The following is a 20821-nucleotide window of genomic DNA, read 5'->3' on the forward strand; positions in this document are numbered from 1 at the left end:
GTTGGTGATCATTTAATCAATTTTAGTACCAATTGTTGTTCTACCTATTAAACTATGTTATAGTGTGTAGTATGTTTGTAATGCGATTACTTTCGAATTGTTGGTTTGATTTTGATGAAATTTAAGATACATCTTAGATCTTAAAGTTTAAAATCGGTAAAATAGTTTTTGAAATACTTATTTTCAATTTTGTGAAATAATAGTGTTCTCGAGGTCAGAGTTCGCAGCAAACAATGTATATAGGTAGTATTCATAAATCGAGATTCGGTTATTTAATTGATGCTGACTTTATGCTGGTCTACACAATATTACGGACCAAAAAATACTTCCAAAAACAAACCTTGTTACGCTTTAGCTGCAGCTGAGGGAAGGCATCGCGAGGAAACCAGCACATTTATTATATATAAGCATATGGGTTAGGTCCCCTACAACTTTGCGGAGGTCAGATGGGAGTCGCTTCGTGAACCTGACTCACTATTTCAATATTCATTAATTTCAGGCATGTGCTTCTTTTTCTGTAAGCTTGCACGAGATTCAGGAATAGAGGCCATAGAGACCGATGGCGTGGAACCCGTTTCGGAAACCAAAACCCTGGTGGAAATACGCGCTGTGTTTATCAACTGCCAACTTAATGTAAATTCATCTTATATTTTAGTAGACAATTGCCCGGGGATTCTCTTCCATGTTTATTATAAAGAACTGGATCTAAAAAAGTCATCAAGACTTTTATACAGCAACTGCCATTTTCTTAACATTCCGATTCAATATTTTATTATATCTATCACTAGTTGTCGCCCGCAACTCCGTTTGCGTGTTAGTGTAAATACGAAAGTAAAGGTTATTAAATTTACTTAGATTAGATATCTTTTCCATAATTCGGATGATTTAGCTGGTCAATAATGGTGCTGTGGTGTTCTTCGATTTTTTATATGTTAACAGAAAATGCTCATCAGGCTGAACAAATTTGTTAAGATGTCGTTTCGATATTTCCTATTGTTTAGCTAAGCTGTTATCGTTAGTCATCAGCTGTTCCAGATTTCAAAATAAATTATATCCTAAATGTTGGCCAAGCAAAAGAGCAATACATACAAACAAAAAAGTTTCATTGAAATCCGTTCAGTAGCTCCGGAGATTAGCGTGTGTAAACAAGCATACTTACTAACAGACTTTTTTATCTCTTCATCGTAATAAATATTTTTTAAATAGATATATTGAATGTACAGACTATTTTTTTACTGTTTTAATATATGTTTTGATAATACTTTGAATATGAACAGGAAGCTCAATCCTCGCCAGATACAGAAGCGGCTAGATTTCAGCGAGAAGAGTTGTTCAAACACAACGCTTTGAGGGACTGTGACACTAAGTTAGCACTCACTCTCAAACTTGCAAGCTTACCAGAAGTAAGATCTTTTTCTTAATATTTTGCTATGTACAGTCGCTTGCAGAGAAACTTACCCAATTCATATATAGGTAGGGTGTAGGTCTGATGTTGCCTTCAGGCGACTGTTCATACATAAATATATTTTCAAAATATGATGCAAGGTATAACTTACGACGAATAAAACTTATTAAATCTATTACTTATATAAGATAAATACTACAACGCAAAAAAAATAATTGAGAAGTTATATTCATACATACATACATATAATCACGTCTATATCCCTTGCGGGGTAGACAGAGCCAACACTCTTGTAAAGACTAATAGGCCACGTTCAGTTGTTTGGCTTTTAGATGGAATTGAGATTCAAATAGTGACAGGTTGCTAGCCCATCGCCTAAAAGAAGAATCCCAAGTTTATAAGCCTACCCCTTAGTCGCCTTTTACGACATCCATGGGAAAGAGATGGAGTGGTCCTATTCATATATTCATCTAATTTTATATTAAGGCCCGAGCACACCAAACACAGGCAGGAGCAGCGCCCTTTGAAAGCGGGCCTCCCTTTATATCTTAAGTATCGAATAGAGAAAGGGAGAGAAAAGATATGAATTGTCAATATTTGTAAAAATAACCTTTGTCTTTTTTAAATTAGGGAAGTTCTGATGAGTATATTCCAATCGACCACGTCATAGACGGTCCTACAAAGAAACGTGTTCGCCTGCTGAATCCGTACGTTCTACGGCTGCGGTGGGAGAATCCTCTACAAGCGTATAAACTACAAAACAAGGATGTAGGTTTAATTTATTTCTTTAGGTATGGTGTCGCCTTGAGTAGGGTGGGTTCAGGATAGGTAGGACGAGGTAGGCCTCATGTTGAGAAATATGCGGCTAAGTGGGCTGCTCAGCCAATGTTCCTTAAAAAATTAAAGTTTTGTTACTACAAAGTATAGAATAATGATGCAGATTTCACTGTGCACGCATATGACCGTCCGCGCGGGGGATAGGATAGTAAACCAGATTTCAGGGAGCTTCGCATACCTACATATCTACATACATTAAATCACGCCTCTTTCCCGGAGGGGTAGGCAGAGACTACCTCTTTCCACTTGCCACGATCCCTGCATACTTCCTTTGCTTCATCCACATTCATAACTCTCTTCATGCAAGCTCGGCGGTTTCGGGTACTTTTGACCTGACCCTTTACCAGGACGTCCTTAATTTGATCAAGATATGTTCGTCTACGTCTTCCCACCCCGACCTTTCCCTCCACACTCTCCATGTATATCTGCTTAGTCAACCTGTTTTCATTCATCCTCTCCACATGACCGAACCATCTCAACATACCCTTTTCTATTCCTGTAACTACATCTTCTTTCTATTCCTGTAACTACATCTTCTTTCACATCACAACATTCCCTTATCACGCTGTTCCTTATCCGGTCACTCAATTTCACACCCAACATACTCCTTAACGCTCTCATTTCCACTGCATTTATTCTGCTTTCGTGCTTCTTTTGCCATACCCAACTTAACGCACTCTCGCACCAGCATTAAATTATTTCATTCCGATGCATATGTCATATTGAGTGTATGAAAAATTAACCATCATTACATTACGTTCGTACTAATGAAATAATGAGATTAATTATGTTTTTCAATAATTTTCAGACTGTCACTGGAGTTTTTGCTGAAACTGATAAACGTTCAATAAAAAAAATAGATACCAAACACACAAAGGTACATGCTTAACTATGTATTTATTCCTTATTATAGTTTCCTACACACAATGTATCTACGTTTGTTTCGTATAGGTTTTACTCGAATAAAGTTTTAAAATACAAAAATTTCAGGACCGGATTACTCGAAGTGCGGATCAAATGGTGAAAGATTTATCTGATAGTCTCGAGGCCACATCATTTTTTACTGCAAGTCATGACACGCATGAACAAATGACATCCTTTTATCCAGCTAAACCTGTATATAACATTGGTATGGAAGAAACAGTAGACTTTTTGATATTGATGAAAATTATTTAATTACATAAATGCATTAAGAAAAGTAAAAATGGATATTTAGCTACATAGCTTCAGCATCGTAACTATCATCTGAGAATACTTCCGTTTTTACGTGTTTTATAATTGGAGTATTACTTTGTTCCTTAAAACTTTGAGTGCTGTTATCAATGCTGTGATTTTGTGATGAGAGGAATTCTTCCTCCTCAATGATTACAGCAAATATTTTCTTTTTGACTCGCGTCTGCATCCACGACGGCATGTCCCGCGTGCTTCTCAGAATAGAGTTGAAGAAAGCTTCTAATGCATCGTCAGCCTTTGGTTTTGGACTCGGAGACCTCTTAGCGTAATCACAATCCACGCATCGGCGTTTACGATTTTCCCTGTGTGCTATTTCCGAAGTTGATACATCCTCAGTCTTCGCCGTGCTGTCTTGCGTCTGAGGAGGCTCCATATCTATGTTCTCGGTGATTCGATACTTCATGTGCGGCTCCAGAAACTGCATGACCTTGGCATATTTCCACGTAGTTATTTGCGCAGGCAATAATTTGTTTTGACCTAACTTTGCCCTTTTTAAAGCTTCTCTGTGGTTATCTCGCAATTTTTTCCATTCTGTCTTTGCAGTCCTTACTGAAAGGAAAACAAATAAAAAGTAAGATACATAATGGTTACATAATGAAATGGTTCTAGTAGTTTAGGGTGTAGTCAATTTGAAATAACTTTTCATTTATTTACATTATTTTACTCATGCTCGTCTTTGACCACGATGTTGGTGTGGGCAAGTCAGGTGACGAACGATTACCATCTGCATGGAACTGTTACGATAGCATTTACCCCTAAATGTTATAAAATAATATCGCTGACGCATATTCACTGCATCAGCGACCTAGTTATTACTACACATTTCTTTTAGCATGATTTGATTGAGTCAGTCCGTTCTCGACATTCTTTCCATATACAATTTCATAATTTAATTTCTATTCTTTGTATTTTGTTCTCAAAATAAACAGTTTAATTATAAATTTCTTTTTTTAAAAAGAGACATTTTTCGGACCCCGTAACAGTGGTGTCAGAAGTGGGATTGCTAGCGTGGAGCTCCCGGGAAATCCTGTTCAAAGGTTATAATCTTGTCTCTATCGACTCTTTCGGCTCTATCGATATATGCTCCGCTAGCAATCCATCGCGGGTGTTCCAAAATATTTGCTACGCATCTTTCGGACTCCGTGGCATAATTGGCGTGGCGTAATTAAAATACTGAAGAACGAAGACTACACGGTCTTATCGTCTCCAGTTTGGACAGTCCTGTATCCTGTTGCGACAGTAAGCCTTACTTAACTAAGTGAGCCTGCCAATAGACACACTATTCGTCAAGCGAGCTACCTTCAGCGCGTTCCCGAAGAGTGGTGATACGTGATCCTCATCGTCGTGACCTCAACAAGTTCCTGATGAAATCGTGTGTCCTGATAGCGGCATTGTGAGTAAAATCATTTTTTTTTTGTTATTGCCAATAATATTTTTTTTTTTCTTTTTTTTTCCTGTGTTTTTGTTTTCCTTTTTATTTAACAATGTCTACTAAGTCTGAAGGAAACTCTGGCTGCATTTCCGAATTCCCAATCCAAGTATTATGTAACTTTATTAATTCTTATAAAGGCGAACGTGAAACACTCACTGCCTTTCTGACTAACTGTCAAAATGCGTTACAGTTAGCCAGTAACCCTCAGAAGGATTTGCTTTTAAAATATATAATTTCTAAGTTAGAAGGCAAAGCTCAGATCGCTTGCTCTAACAAAATATTTGAAAATTTTGATGAATTAAAAGGCTTTCTAAGACAAAATTTTGGCGAACGTAAACATTACAATCATTTACTCTTAGAGCTACAGTCTTGTAAACAACAACCTAATGAGACTGTTGCCCAATATGCGTTGCGTATCGAAAGTTGCCTCACGAGCTTGCAGTCAGAGATACACAACTCTGAAAGTTTGAAAAAAGAGATAGCTGGTCGCATTGCTATGACCGAAGACCTTGCTATGTACACTTTCACTTTAGGGCTTCAACCTGCCCTTAGTAACATTGTCAGGTGTCGTAATCCTAAAAATCTAAATTTAGCAATTAACCTAGCTATTGAAGAGGAAAAAATTTTGAACTTAAATAAATCATTTTCCAGTCATAGTAATATCCGTAATAAAACATGTAGATATTGCAACAAATCAGGTCACTCGGAATCGGAATGTTATACCAAAGCGAAACGTGATGCGCCTCGCGCTCAAGTTTCTCAAATTCCGGCACACGCTACAAATAATAACTTTCCGTCTACATCGAAATTTAATTCCACACCTATTGTGTGTAGATATTGTAAACACTTTGGCCACGATATTTCTCAATGTCGTAAAAGACAGTATAATAACTCTAGACAAAATAATTTTCGTCCAAATACTACATATCAGCAAAATTTCATTGATAACCGAGTAGAAATATCGGAGCCACAGTGCCATGAAGAAGTTGAAAATAACGATAATTTAAACTAAATCCTCGGTTTGCGTATTCATGCCGGCGTAAATCGGAAAAAGTAGGCATGTATCATACAAAATTAAATACTACTTCAAACTCAAAATCCGCTGTATCTAATCTATCGTTATCTTCTACTTCGGCAATTAAGCCCATTGGTAACGATCATCATAAAAGGTCGTCGCTGTTTTCTATTTCACACAGATGTGCCATTGGCAGTGACAATAACTCTTCGAAATCCTCTGAATCTAATACTAATTCCATCTCTAAGCCCACTGTATCTAATTCTATGTCCAAATCCTCTGTATCCACTGAATCTAACATTAATTATATGTCTAAGTCCCCTGTATCTACTAAATCTAATATAAATTATATTTCTAAACCTATTACAAGCTTTCCTATTTCCAAACAAAATGATCTTAATACTAACCCTCTCTCTACGACCCCTGAAAATTTATTTGACGAATTTTTAAATATCCCAGAAGACTGTCCAATGGTCTACGATATATCCCAGATCAACAAAACATTTCTCCCTTATATAGAAGTCTATACGTCTCATTCCGATAAACCTCTTAATCTTCTCGTAGACTCAGGTAGTTCAATATGCATGGTTAAAGAAACTAGTTTATCCAACCTTTCTAACATCGAACCTAGTGTAGTTAAGTTTAAAGGCATCAATGATATAAGTTCTCATTCCGAGACGAAAGGAAAAATTATGTTATCTCTGAAATTAAATTCTAATGTATCTTTCCCATTTTATTTCCATGTAGTTAACAATGTAAATCTTACTTATGATGGCATAATCGGCTCAAACTTCTTGTCATCTAACGGAGCAACCATATCATATAAGGAATCTAAATTATATTTCTCCTCCGAACCCGAATTGTATTTTAAACTCAAGACCACTGAACCTATTTACGTTATTCCTCCACGAACCGAAATGCTGGTCGAATGTTTTGTCACTAACCCTGAGTTAGAACAAGGTTTAATCCTTACTTCATTAATTAAAGAATATCCTAATTTATATTTCTCTAAATGTCTTACTAAGGTAAAACCAAATGGTAAAGTCACACTATCCGTTCTAAATACATCAGAAAATAAAGTAATACTTAGACCCGTTAAATTTACCTTAGAACCCGTTTCTTATATATTAGAGTGTCCTAAACAAGGAGTTGCAAAAGATATAGAGTTCGTAAACCACACAACTGAAATTCTTTCTGGTTTAGAACGAGAAAAATTAGTTCAGTCCGCGCTTCGTTGCGAACACATGAACGAAGAGGAAGAAAAATCTTTACGTAATCTTTGTTCCGAATTCCATGATATTTTTTATCTCGAAGGAGATCGTTTGTCTTTTGCAAAAACAATTCAACACGAAATCCGTACCACCACCGAAAGTCCCATCCATGTAAAAAGTTACCGTTTCCCTGAATGCCATAAAGAGGAAGTAAGCCGTCAGATTAAGAACATGTTAGATCAGGATATAATCTCACCCTCTGTTTCCCCGTGGTCTGCCCCTATTTGGGTAGTACCAAAAAAACAAGACGCCTCAGGAAAACCGAAGTGGCGCATTGTTATTGATTACCGTAAACTCAATGAAATTACTATAGGAGATGCTTACCCCATTCCAAATATAACCGACATCCTAGACCAGTTGGGTCATAGTAAATACTTCACAACCCTCGACTTAGCTTCTTCCTTTCATCAGGTCAGGATGCATAAATCTGATGCTGAGAAAACTGCTTTTAGTGTTCCGGGCGTTTCCGGTCAACCAGGACATTACCAATTTAACAGAATGCCCTTTGGGCTTCGTAACGCCCCTTCTACCTTTCAGAGGTTAATGAACGTCATACTTTCAGGATTACAAGGAATTCACTGTTTCACTTATATGGATGATATTGTAATTTTTAGCCATGACCTTGAATCTCACATCCAAAAATTAAAGCTCGTTTTCTCTAAATTACGAGAACACAACTTAAAACTTCAACCCGATAAGAGTGAATTTCTCAGAAAAGAAGTTCAATACCTAGGCCATATCATTTCTGATAAAGGAGTGAAACCCGATCCCAAGAAAGTTGAATGCGTTCAAAAATTTCCAATTCCCAAAAGTCCCCGTGATATTAAGTCTTTCCTAGGCCTAGTCGGTTATTATCGTAGATTCATCGAAAATTTCTCACATATCACTAAGCCCTTAACAAACCTTCTAAAAAAGGATGTTAAGTTCATCTGGCTATCCAAACAACAAAATGCATTCGATATTCTTAAAAACAAAATAACTACTGCACCGATTCTTCAATATCCAGACTTTACTAAGCCCTTCATACTTACCACTGATGCCTCTAATTACGCTGTTTCAGCCATCTTATCGCAAGGAGAAATTAATAAAGATCTCCCTATCGCTTTTGCTTCCCGAACTCTTAATAAAGCTGAAGGAAATTATTCGACAACTGAAAAAGAATGCCTTGCCATATTGTTTGGTACTAAAGTCTTCCGCCCATACCTCTACGGTCACAAATTCCAAATAGTAACAGACCACAGACCCTTGCAGTGGCTGTTTAATTGCAAAGATCCAAGTTCTAAGCTTGTCCGTTGGCGCCTTAAACTAGAGGAATATGATTACGAAATCATATACAAAAAAGGCAAGATGAACTGTAACGCCGACTCTCTTTCCCGCAACCCTGTCCTTGCTGTTGATCCCGAAATTCCCTCCGTATCACCTGAAACTTATGAAAAATACTTACAAATTAGTCAACAATCCAACACTATTTACGATACAATAATAGAAGAACATAACGAATCCTTACTCAAAACCAAATGTAAAATGATAACTTACCCCTCTGCCATTGATTTAGACGATTCCATTCCATACTGCTCTGAAATCATAGAACTATCTAAAAATGATGATGTAACCGACATACGCGACGTAGAACGCGAATTATACACTTTTTACAGTACCAAAAACGACAAACATGTGTATACCCATTTATTTTTACGAGTACATCATTATGATGAAATATCATATAAAAACATATTTAATATGCTCAGAGACTACAGAGATATGATAACCACCTGGTACTCTGAAGAAAAAGAATTTGCAATCTCAGATTTTAATGACCCATTTAATAAAATTTCCTTTCTTAAAATTTATAATATGCTATCTTTCCTATTCCATAACACAGGTGTCAAAATACACGTATATCACAATAACATATCTTTTCCCACACCTGTCGAAGTACCAAAAATACTCAAGGACCATCATGATTCTCCCTCCGCCGGACACCCCGGCATAACACGTATGTATGACCAACTTAAAACAATATACTGGTGGAAAAACATGCGCCAAGACATAGAAAACTATGTGAAAGCCTGCAAGTCATGTCAAATAAACAAACCATTGCGACAAACTAACAAAGCCCCTATGATTATTACCTCTACCGCTAATAAACCTTTAGAAAAAATATTTCTTGACGTAGTAGGACCACTACCTGAAACTACTTTCGACAAATACAAATTTATCTTAACATTCCAAGATGACTTAACCAAATATTCCCAGGCTTATCCCATGTTGACTTGCTCTGCCCAAGAAACCGCTCAACGGTTAGTTCATTTTATTTCTCACCTTGGCATTCCTAGAATTATTGTCACTGACCAAGGAACAAATTTCTGTTCCGATGTACTAAAACAATTAGAACGTCTTTTTGGCATAAAACATATATTCGCAGCCGCACACCATCCCCAAACTTGCGGGGCACTTGAACGAAGCCATTCGACCTTAAAAGAATACCTTAGATCGTATATTGAAGAAAATTCCCATACCTGGGACTTATACTTAAATACTGCAATGTTAGCTTATAACTCGAATGTCCATTCCACAACGGGCTACCCTCCACTTGAACTCTTATTGGGTTTTAAACCGTATATACCTCAATCCATAGATCGGCTCGAAAACAGTACATACACTGACTATATTCGAGCATTAAACCACAGGCTCTATTACAGCCGTCAAAAGGCTATAACAAATATTCAAAATTCAAAAGAAAGGTCGAAACGATATTACGATTCCCACTCTAAACCAATAACATATAGTGCGGGTGATATGGTTTACATAAGATGTCACCATAAACAAAATAAAGCTCTCTCACCCGTGTGGAAAGGCCCTTATAAAATAATAAAAATAAACGGTAATCACACCGTCACTGTAGTTATAAATAGAAGACACGTTCGTTATCATTATGATGAAATAAAACCCGCCTCCTAGTGTATGTCTCATTGTCCACAGATTTGCCGCGACAGTGAACGGGAGCACGTATATAACGCAGATAACCAGCAGTCCAGGAATTTATTTCGATCAATCTCTAGATGTTAAGTTTATCCACGATAGTTGGAATGTTGTAACATACATCGACTTGTCTCATATTCAACCTCATTTTGATAACGTGGAATACCTATTTGAAAGAATTTCTAAATATTGTGTCTCTTCTCAGTCATCATCGAAAATCCAATCAGACTGTACTAACTCTCTTAATTCTCTAGAGTCCCAACATGCTAACAACGTAAAAAAGTTTTCTTCAATATCTTATTTAGTACAAGTGCAACAAACAAAACGTTCTAAACGCGGATTAGTTGATTTAGGAGGCTCGATATTAAAAACTTTCTTCGGAACATTAGATGCTAGTGACGCAATTATATACACCGACGCAATAAATCAAGTACAGTCGAGCGAAAAACAGTTAGCACATCTTATGCAAGATAATATCCACGTCATAAAATCAACAGTATCTACATTCAATAGTACAATGTCAAAAATAAAAGAAAACGAGAGTCGACTAAACCATAACTTAAACATCATAGAAAAAGCCTTTGAAACTCTCACAAATTCAAACGATAAATTAGAAATGAAGTCTCAATTATCTCTGCTACTTCATTCGCTAGAAGGTATAATAATGTCTCTATCTTTCGATATCGATGACCTGAATAACGCAATATTATTTAGTAAAATGAATATTTTGCACCCGACTGTACTCAGTCCACAGCGACTTTATGAAAAACTTGAGCTATATAAAAACAATATACCTAAACATTCCGAGTTGCCAGTATCTTTGACTCTGCAAAACGTTCATGAGCTAATTAATGTATCTGATATCATATGTTATCTCCATGATAATAAGTTAATTATTGTAGTAAAAGTTCCTCTCGTTTTGCCTCAAACATATAATTTATTTCATTCTATCCCTTTACCTACCCCCTATAACAGCCAGACTCCTGATACTTATGTTCTAATTGCACCTAATAAACCATATTTGGCAATAACTGTAGATAGATTATTTTACTCACAATTTGATGATGTTAAAGAGTGTAAAGTGATACAAAACCAGTGTTACGTATGTGCGTTAAAAAACGTTTACTCGTCTATAGCCAACCCAGTGTGTGAGACAGTACTGTTAACCGACGTAGTTCAAAAGTTACCCAAATCGTGCCAAACAAAACTCTTACACGGCTCTATAGACTTCTTCCAGAAGATAACTAACGACAGGTGGATCTTCGTGCAATCAGAACCGGGTAAAGGACATATAACGTGTGAAAAGCCTTATTCTAACGTAGACGAAATCTTGTTCGGAACTGGTATTTTACATCTACCCAAAACATGTCAAGCTTTTTATAAAACTTTATCTTTTAGTGCTACTGATACATTAACCTCTAACATATCTATTTCTATATCTAGTTATAATATTGTCAATGACGACTGTTGCGTCTCTAATAAGATAAACACTTCTATTTCTAAGCTACCGTTTGTAAAACTTAATGAAGTAAATAACCTTGATTCTCTGCTACAAGCTAGTTTACATCTAAATGAATTTGAGAAAGAACTGAATAAAGTCCAACAACCCACTCATTTAGAAAAGTATAGCACTCATTATATCTCACTGATTTATGTAATTACAACTATAATATTGTTATACCTATTATATAAAAGTAGAAAATACATATGTTCTCAAAGCTCGGGTTGTTGCATTAATATTTATAACCAATGTCATAATAAGAAAACCAAGAGAAGTGTTAAGTCAATAAAAGATATTTCACCTAGACCTGAGTATACCTCAGACTCATCAGATAAAGAATCTGTGAGATCTTTACCAATACCTACAAAAAGGAATATCTTAGATTAAGTAAATAAAAAAAAAATACTTACTGATAACACTTCAATTATAGTTACTACTGATTTATTATATTACTTACTTAATAACTTTTATCGAATTTCTTATGCAAATTCTAATCTTAGACTTCATTAAGAGTGTATTAAAACTCATCCTATACTTTATCCTATATATATATATAAAAAAAAAAAGCTTATATAAAGTTATAAACCTTATTATTAAATTAATTGTAATGTAATATTAAATACTTAGAATAAATATACTTAAGTAGACTTAAGTCTGTATTTTGAAAGAATGTCATGAGCCTCTAATTGTAATCTCTCATCCCTTCAGGTGATGTTCGATCTTAACGGGGGGGGTGTTACGATAGCATTTACCCCTAAATGTTATAAAATAATATCGCTGACGCATATTCACTGCATCAGCGACCTAGTTATTACTACACATTTCTTTTAGCATGATTTGATTGAGTCAGTCCGTTCTCGACATTCTTTCCATATACAATTTCATAATTTAATTTCTATTCTTTGTATTTTGTTCTCAAAATAAACAGTTTAATTATAAATTTCTTTTTTTAAAAAGAGACATTTTTCGGACCCCGTAACAGAACCTCCGCGGTCCTTCATTACACCTTAACTACACAACCAAAGACGCTGAAATATCAAACGCACATTATTTCGTAAGTGAATATGCTAGAAATATTGCCCCACCGTCAGGAATATGAGGATTATTGCATCGTTCCACTATAAGCTGCCAGGCTGCCTCCCTGACATGCATATCCCGATAATCTTGGTTCATTGGGTTCCATAAGCAAGCATGCGCCCGTACTTCGTCTATAAAATCCTCCATTACGAGTCGTTTGACACTGTTAGCAGGAGAACTGGCTACCTGCACTCGCGCAGTATACTGACCTCGGCATCTCGAGCTGCCTGCGATGTGCCTCGCGGCGCCGCGCTCCGCCCCGACCCCTTCTCGCACGATCATTCGCTAACTTTCCATTGAATCAAACCGGTTTTTACAATATCACAGTCATGGAACGCACTGGGGCTACGCCAACTGGATACGTGACTTGAAACCGGTCCATACTGTACTCTATCAATATTGTTAAGCTGACATTACGAAAGCTAACAATATAATAAATTATTAAAAATAATCACGGAGGCCTGTATCAAGATTTCAACTTTAGAGTAGAAACTTAATATAATCTAAGCAGATACCGTAATATTTACAGGGAATAATGCGGCTTCAGAAAATTGTTTAAACACGTCTTTAATCAGAGAAAAACGTCAACAACAAAACGTCTTTGTTGAACCTCCCAGTTCCAATGTAGGGGGTTCATGGATATCTAATTTTGACTCTTCTAATGCGGAAGAAGAGACTGAGACGTCTGATGCCGTTCAACAAGCAAATTTACTTGACAAATATAAAACACTGGATGAAACTCAAGAAAGCAGCTTATGGAAAAAGACAAATAATCAACTCAATAAATTTTATCCCCAAAGTGCAAAATTATCCCATAAACATCACATCTATCCGAAGAAACTAGTGACGGAAAATAGGTTGAATAATGGCGATGGTATCGACGATAGTGAATACCTTAGGGAAATTGAAAATTCTGATGTAGTTTTAGATCGGCAGCAAAACTACAGGGGTATTCCCACAAGCACTGAGCATATTTCGTCCGTGATAAGAGACATTGATTCGCTTGAAAAAACCTTTTCTATATACGACATTGGAAGCCCAGATGTGTGGTGCGTAGTTCATGTGCAGCTTTTCGAGAAACTTAATACACCAGAAGGGAAGACTGTTTGGAATGACATAACAAAAGGAGAAGTAGCCAGGCAATTATATGTTTATTTATTTTTGCAGAACTTTCACCATATAAGCCATGGGTTTGGTATAGTATTCCAGCGATTTGTCCCAGATTGGTTCCAGCTATGTTACCACCTACCTAACCTATCTTTGCAACAATGTATTGAAGGCAATATGTTTATTTTATTATGGTCCACGCATTATCTATGGGAAGTTTAAATAAAGACCTTATTGTTTACTCAGCTTGCCCTTAAATATCATACTTTGACTTTTTGTATGCGACAGTGTGAGCTCCGTGGATCCAGAATGGAGAGACCAGGACCTGCACATTCGGTATCGGTCAGCGGAGAGGACTTCTCAAGAGCAGTACACGTTGCCGGCGGCGACCAATTTGTGTCTGATTGTCCCACACACCGGCAATGGTGATGGTTAGTTTTGGTGACCAACAAATATTTAAAAATTAATCCATAACAATATATGCACCTAAATCTTTTGTAGAAGTCAATATATTAAGATTTATGCACGTAACAGCCCACCTGTCCACCCTTTATGCCATAAAGCATTCTCTGCCAGTCGAATCTTTAGACCAAACCGAGATAAATTTAATTGTAAATATGCATAAGCATATACTTCTTCTGTTGTAAAAATCCGTGCCAAATTTTCCAACTTGTCTTTATCTTCCATTTTGCCACTAAATATACAAAGAATAATTAGGTACCTTATTGGTTCTTTAATTTAATTTACAGATACGGACTACATAATAGTACCAACAGAAGATGTTGTCTTATTAAATAACGCTGATTTAACATTGAAAAAACGTAATGAAATGGACTCAAGTAAGGTTTCAGGTGACGAACTTGCAGCCAAGGTATCACAATTTATATTAAAAGCAGAAAAAAAATCCTTTATTTCTGGTCTCTGTGAAAACTCCCTAAATCTGTAACTGAATCATTCAGTGACGCCACAGTTTTGTTATCACGATTAATTGTTAATTAGCTTGGAAAAACCTAGCTTTTCGGGTTTAAGATAAATAAAACCTGATCAGGTTCACGCACCTTCATTTTTGCGATAAAAGAATAGCTAGGTAGTGCAAGGGTTGTAGGTACTCAAAGACGAAAAAGCTTAACTGCTACAATTTCCCGGTTTCTCATTTATTTATCTGTGAGTAATCTTAACCTAGAAAACTTCTAAATAGTTTTTATTTAATGATTAAGTCCTTACTTTGTCCTTTTTTACAATATTTTTGTATTAATTGGCTTGTTTAAGCGTCATCGCAAAGTCATGGTGCGTATTGAGAGGTCTTTACAAACAGACATTGAGAATCTGGACATAGTGAAGCGTGGGTCAGAACAGTTTTTGATGTTACCGCACCGGTGGCCTCACCACGTCCAAATAGATCTGGAAGCGCGTGCTGATGATAACCAGCTGATCCGAGTGGGGTGAGTGTCACATCTGTAGCAATAACGTGGAGCGCACCTTTGGCTCCAAAGAATAACTAAGAATGTAATTGTAAACACCCGCAGATGAAATAAAAAATCATATTATTATTTTTATACCAATTGTAACAGTGGTAGTCTATGGCTGCCCTGACCTTTGGAGCCATCAGCTCCAAATAAATTGAGAATACATGATGATTACGGAGCGAAAATTGAGCGATATTCTTTATGAACAGAGCGGACGGTCGGATCACAACGGCGGTGTCGGACAACAGTCGTCACACGCGCACAGTGTTCACAGTGCAAGCCACCAATACCGGACTTGCTGCTGCCAAATTCAGGTTAATTACTATTTCTTCTATTAATTTTTTCAAGAGACCGTACTCAACTTATTTTGAAAACTAGGCTCGTAAAAAGAAATGTGCTGTTTTGTTATAGCTTAGAAGAGACAGGAAAAAGGAACCAAAAAAATTTTGGGAATAAGTAGTGGCATCATCATGATACGAGGTAACAGAAGGTCTCTTTTTTACAGGGTAAAGACTCGAGATTGCGGTCCTGAGGTGTCTAATTTGATTGAAACTAACATCGGCACTCGCGCCCAGACTGACCTTGTGTTGATCCCTCCGAGACACACCAGGCGCATCTCTCTGGACCTCCCTGTCGAATTTCCTGCTGATGTAGCTCACTGTTCGCGTATGTGTCTTCTAGTAGTAGTGAAACTGTAGGATACTCACTACCATTTTAGGTTAACTGTCCTCATGGTCTTTTTCCAGTAGCAGCCTTCCTGTGAATAAGCTCTTAAGAGGGAGACCTCCAAGTAAAATTTTCTGTAATTTATGTAGCTAGCTTTGTTCCTAAGCGCGAGTTAGGAAGGTAATTTTCTGGCGGTGGTGATTTTTGCTTTTGCCGAAAACCTTTGGGATAAGTCATACAAAGTCAAGACATTCTAGAAAGAAGCTTTTAATCATCAAGATGCCAGGAAAAATGAGGAAGACAATTTCACATTTATATATATTATGTTAATATATACATACATCAAAATCACCGGATTCTCCGGAGGATGCTACCCAGGCTATCCAGGTATATTTCCACTTGTCACGATCCCTGCACAATTAATTTAAGATTTTTCGTTTACAGTTGCATTGGTAAACCAAGATGATGAATCGGTGGCTATCCGAGATGTAACCATAAAGCGAGGCGATAGATGTTTCTGCGTGTGGCACTGTGCCTGTGTTTGTTTAAGTACGAAGTATTAGTATGAGATAAATGTACCTACATTTGTTCACTTAGGTGCTGATTAAGTGTTTTGCTCTCTCTTGGTGTTGATGGAGATTAGAGATTACCTAAGGTAGGCTATTTAAAGTTTTGGTAAATAAAAGCCCTTTTTTGTGTGAGTTTTCCGCGATAATAATAAAGGATGTTAAGATGAATAAGATAACTGCTATGATTTAGGTGAAGATCCAAAGTTACTATGTCGAGAGATGTCAGAGTCCCGCCAGGCGGCAGCAGGCCTGTCTCGGTCGCTGTCGCGGCGCACGCGCAACGTGTGCTACCCGGATCGGCGATACATCAACATATCTGTTGTCGTAGGAGGCGTGCTGACCCTTCTGTTTCTACTAGGTGAGATACCCATTTAATGTGTTTCTACTACTAGGTACTTAATACAATGGTGAAAATTCCACCTATGTGAGTTATCTACTACGGTTTCTACTACTCAATCATCCTTCTGGGGTTTGTTCTGGTAGTATTCTCCTTGAGACAGAGTCTGGTGTCCACGATCGAGATGTGAGAAAGTAGAGTTATTATACAGATCGGCAATTTGTGACCCTTGTTAGTATGTTTACATAGAACGTTCCTACTTATGATTATTGAAAGGATTGTGGTTATTGGAAATACCTATTCTCGTTTCCATTTTTCCTTTTCGTTTAAGCTTGTTTGTTTAGAGGTAGGTACCTACTCTTAACTTGACTTTTCACCAGAAAGTCCGCGAATTTATGTTTATTACAGGTCTATTAAAAGCCTGCCTAGGCTTGATTTTTCCGTCCATCGGAACGCTCTACTTAGACAAGATAGTGGTATTCCCGAGGATGCTGGACCGGTACTACGAGGCGAGCTTGGCTGACAGGCGGGTCGTGTACGATGAAGATGGGTGGCCGGTGCATCCTAACACCAAAGAACGGAATGTTCGGTTCATCAGCAGGTTGGTTTAATTCTGTCCTTAGATGCGCGAGCGAAACTTATCTTTTACCAAAGACTCTTGATGGCTTAGCCATTTTTTCGAAGAATTATAAAATACCATAACAGTTACGAAACATTTACAACTTACATACATACATACATATGGTCACGTCTATATCCCTTGCGGGGTAGACAGAGCCAACAGTCTTGAAAAGACTGAATGGCCACGTTCAGCTATTTGGCTTAATGATAGAACCGAGATTCAAATAGTGACAGGTTGCTAGCCCATCGCCTAAAAGAGGAATCCTAAGTTATCCTAAGCCTATCCCTTAGTCGCCTTTTACGACATCCATGGGAAAGCGATGGAGTGGTCCTATTCTTTTTTGTAATAGTGCCGGGAACCACACGGCAACAACACTGTTGTGCTGTACAGCAACAAATATTCATTTAAAACTTTTTACAACTTTGAAATGAATATTTGAATATCTCATCATCATCCTAACGTTTCTACCGAATGCGTCGTTTTAGTCCGCAGGGCTGAGTCCGACTATAATCACATCAGTCAGATAGGGTAGGTGACAAGTAAAGCTTTTCGTTATTTCTTTAAATTTATTTTCAGAGGAATGGAATTCGTCTTGAACATAATATTTTTCATTGCGGCGCCTTGCACATTATTCTGGAACGGTGTGAAGAACATATGCGGTAGTTCGAAAACCCAGAACAAATCTACTAAGGATAAAGATGCCAAAGCCCACTTAAACACTTCAGTACACGATTTTCAGGTAATAAGCTTTGAAACTACTTTTAATCGAAGAACTATTATTTTCTATTATATTTACTGGAAAGCAGCAAGGAATTGCTTTTACGTATATTTAACCCTCTTAATAATACCTCCTTCCTCATTTTCAAATAAAAATTTCTCAGTCTTAAAGAGTAAAACAATTGAAAAACTTTCGTTATGTAGTTTTGAGCCCGATTTCCGCCTTAAAGCAATTCCTTGCTGTTTTAGGAGGAGATGCCGCGGTTGCGCCTTCGCCGGACTCGGCGCCTTCGCAGGTGGATGACACCAGAGGCTGAACAACTCTCTACCAATCTTTGGCGTCAGGGTTTACTTCCACAACGATCGGTCAATTGCAAGTTTGTAAGTTAGCACAGTGAAACACAATAATAAAATATAATTTCTAAGAAGGTATAATCAGTAATATGTTGGGCATCTTTGGGCAGACGAGAGTCCTGAGGAGTGCGAGTTTTAATATTCCCCCAAAGCGTACTTTGTAGAAGTAGGCGTAGGTAACCTGGCTTGATGTCGTTAAAGATGATAGATGAGTGCCTATGGTCTGAATACTGATGACGCATTTTGGAGAAAGTAGAAAGAAAAATGAAGGCCAGGCCTCGAAACACTGGTGGAGGGGGCAACTGGGAATGCGCAAGATAAGAGAGTAATAGAGGCGTAGGTATAGTACGGGTACGTAACAGGGCGAGGGGCGTATCTTGTGTTAAAAATAGTTTAAATGAACCAAAGTTGACCTGTTGCTGAACAGATGCAGCCTTTGCTTCACGCGGATGACAACCGGGCGGATGGAACTCACTCCTCCAGCGTGGACTCCGAGCAAGAGGATACGGAATACGTTATCACACAGATGCAGAAGAGCAAGGAGTCTCTCACGGTGAGTTTGGTAACAGATGCGGTAACGAAAGGAAGACAGTCGAGAAGACGTGAAGGAAATTTTTTCAGGGTATTTTTTTCTTATTACAATGAGATATGTAGATATTAAATATAACAATGAGCTTTATTGTACAGAAAACTCTTGCGGTTACTCTTCGGTATACTTAAACTTCATTTATGTATCTCAAATTTATATTCTTCTTCTTTCAGAGAAACCAAATGATGAATAATAATAACCCTCCTTCGAAGAAATAAGTAGTAATAACTGTTGTGACAATTAATTAGCAATGTATTAAGTAGGATTTATATGTGTATTTAGTTATTAGAATAATTAAACATTTCTGATTTTTGAGTGCAGTAAATTAACTCTTTAGTGTACTCCTTTCATACAACTTGCTTTATCTAATACCTTCCCTTTGGTGGTGGTCGAGCCGAATCATCGCTCCCTCTACAGGCCTCTTCGAGGGTCACGAAAGAGCAATCGACTTTACAACAATCTTTTGGCAATCGCTTATCATAAAGTTAATAATTGCGTCAAAACGAAATCTCGAAGATTCAAAAGACACGAACAATTGCTATTATTTATATTTTTGTTATTGCTATCATTTATCTCTTAACCCTTTAAACGTGAATGTCAGAGTTATTGTGATTAACTATAATTACCTAAACACATTATAATTAAATATTTTCGGATGTTATACATAATAAATTATTTTTAATTTCAATATCAAGGCACATATAAATATTATGTAAATACATTTTATTTGACTTAAATTAGTAGAATAATTAATCAATATTCCCAGTAGGTAAAATCCTATTTTGGGAACGTTGCCGGCAGCGATTCCAGCAAAATTTCCAGTCCCTGGCAATGTACATCACTACCGGGCACGGTACATCACTAATTGCAGCCCTTTAGGGGGATTTATTTATTTAGGGTAGGTAGTTCACCTATGAACCATCTAAATTGCTACTAAACGCGACGTCGCCAAACCGTGCGCATACCGACGGAAGATACATACCTACTTGGTGTCCCTTTCTACTCACTAGTTTGAGCAGCGATCCCGTGAGAGGAGGACATACGGCAAGTGATATTGTGAAAATATCCCTAAAAAGTAAACCTTAATTTGAACTCGGGTATTTAACTACATTCACACCAAATTTCATCACAAACGGTTCAGCGGTTAGGCAGCTATAATCTGAATCCTAGGTTTTTTTATTTGATTTCCAAACTTTTTATTAGAATGACATAGGTGTTAGACTTAGATTATAGCCAAGATAGTTAGGATTCCCGATGTAGAACCAAATCACAGAAGTCTTCGATCAACTAGATAAACAGTTCCGAGCAAAATAAAACAAAATATCGTCCTCACCTCAATACTTAATTATTATTACGCATATTACTTCGACTATTTGACAAAGTCCTATGTCTAAAAACAAGTTTATTGAAAATTGAACCTTAAGTGTTTTATAATAAGGCACGCAATCCTTAAAAAACGTAGTTTGGTGTGACATGGTATTAACTCAATGTTTCATTTAGAACAAAGAGGCTAGTGGAGTGGCTTTGTTATTTTAAAATGTTTATTTATCTTCACACACTTTAACATTTTGATACGAAATGCGTTGCAATAAAAATTGTCTATTGGATGTTAGAAGGAGTTTGTTTGGGTGTATGAGTGTT

At 37.1% G+C, this 20821-nt stretch overlaps 3 protein-coding genes across 3 annotated transcripts; 2 read left to right on the forward strand and 1 right to left on the reverse strand.

Moving 5' to 3' along the window:
* Positions 1-170: 170 nt before the first annotated feature.
* LOC106136903 (uncharacterized) lies at positions 171-19490 on the forward strand. The gene is made up of 18 exons (XM_060953267.1): positions 171-633; positions 1278-1403; positions 2036-2173; positions 3051-3119; positions 3233-3371; positions 13283-14076; positions 14135-14291; positions 14610-14731; positions 15130-15302; positions 15536-15640; positions 15832-15992; positions 16437-16541; positions 16752-16919; positions 17307-17499; positions 18097-18259; positions 18487-18618; positions 19019-19144; positions 19354-19490. Exons 1-18 carry the CDS (start codon positions 502-504, stop codon positions 19396-19398), a joined length of 3048 nt encoding a protein of 1015 aa, XP_060809250.1. The 5' UTR covers positions 171-501; the 3' UTR covers positions 19399-19490.
* On the reverse strand, positions 3361-13095 carry LOC106136917 (uncharacterized). Its single transcript, XM_013337585.2, has 2 exons — positions 12762-13095; positions 3361-4024 (listed from the first exon to the last, which is right to left on the reverse strand). The coding sequence occupies exons 1-2, from the start codon at positions 13033-13035 to the stop codon at positions 3459-3461; spliced, it is 840 nt and encodes a 279-aa protein (XP_013193039.2). The 5' UTR covers positions 13036-13095; the 3' UTR covers positions 3361-3458.
* Positions 4312-12637, forward strand: LOC132904338 (uncharacterized). The gene is made up of 2 exons (XM_060954320.1): positions 4312-4868; positions 10176-12637. The coding sequence occupies exons 1-2, from the start codon at positions 4840-4842 to the stop codon at positions 12061-12063; spliced, it is 1917 nt and encodes a 638-aa protein (XP_060810303.1). The 5' UTR covers positions 4312-4839; the 3' UTR covers positions 12064-12637.
* Positions 19491-20821: the final 1331 nt, after the last annotated feature.

This window comes from Amyelois transitella, chromosome 4 (assembly GCF_032362555.1).
Source record: "Amyelois transitella isolate CPQ chromosome 4, ilAmyTran1.1, whole genome shotgun sequence".
NCBI classification, from domain to species: Eukaryota; Metazoa; Arthropoda; class Insecta; order Lepidoptera; family Pyralidae; genus Amyelois; species Amyelois transitella.

Bases quoted from the DNA above. Each gene is read 5' to 3' on its own strand.
- LOC106136903 (XM_060953267.1), top strand. From the start codon at position 502: ATGTGCTTCTTTTTCTGTAAGCTTGCACGAGATTCAGGAATAGAGGCC. The intron at 15,303-15,535 runs GTGAGTGTCACA...CTTTATGAACAG, and splicing joins AACCAGCTGATCCGAGTGGG to AGCGGACGGTCGGATCACAA. The intron at 15,993-16,436 runs GTATGTGTCTTC...TTTCGTTTACAG, and splicing joins TGATGTAGCTCACTGTTCGC to TTGCATTGGTAAACCAAGAT.
- LOC132904338 (XM_060954320.1), top strand. From the start codon at position 4,840: ATGAAATCGTGTGTCCTGATAGCGGCATT. The intron at 4,869-10,175 runs GTGAGTAAAATC...CATTGTCCACAG, and splicing joins TGTGTCCTGATAGCGGCATT to ATTTGCCGCGACAGTGAACG.
- LOC106136917 (XM_013337585.2), bottom strand. From the start codon at position 13,035: ATGATCGTGCGAGAAGGGGTCGGGGCGGAGCGCGGCGCCGCGAGGCAC. The intron at 4,025-12,761 runs GTGGGGCAATAT...TTTTCCTTTCAG, and splicing joins TAATCCTCATATTCCTGACG to TAAGGACTGCAAAGACAGAA.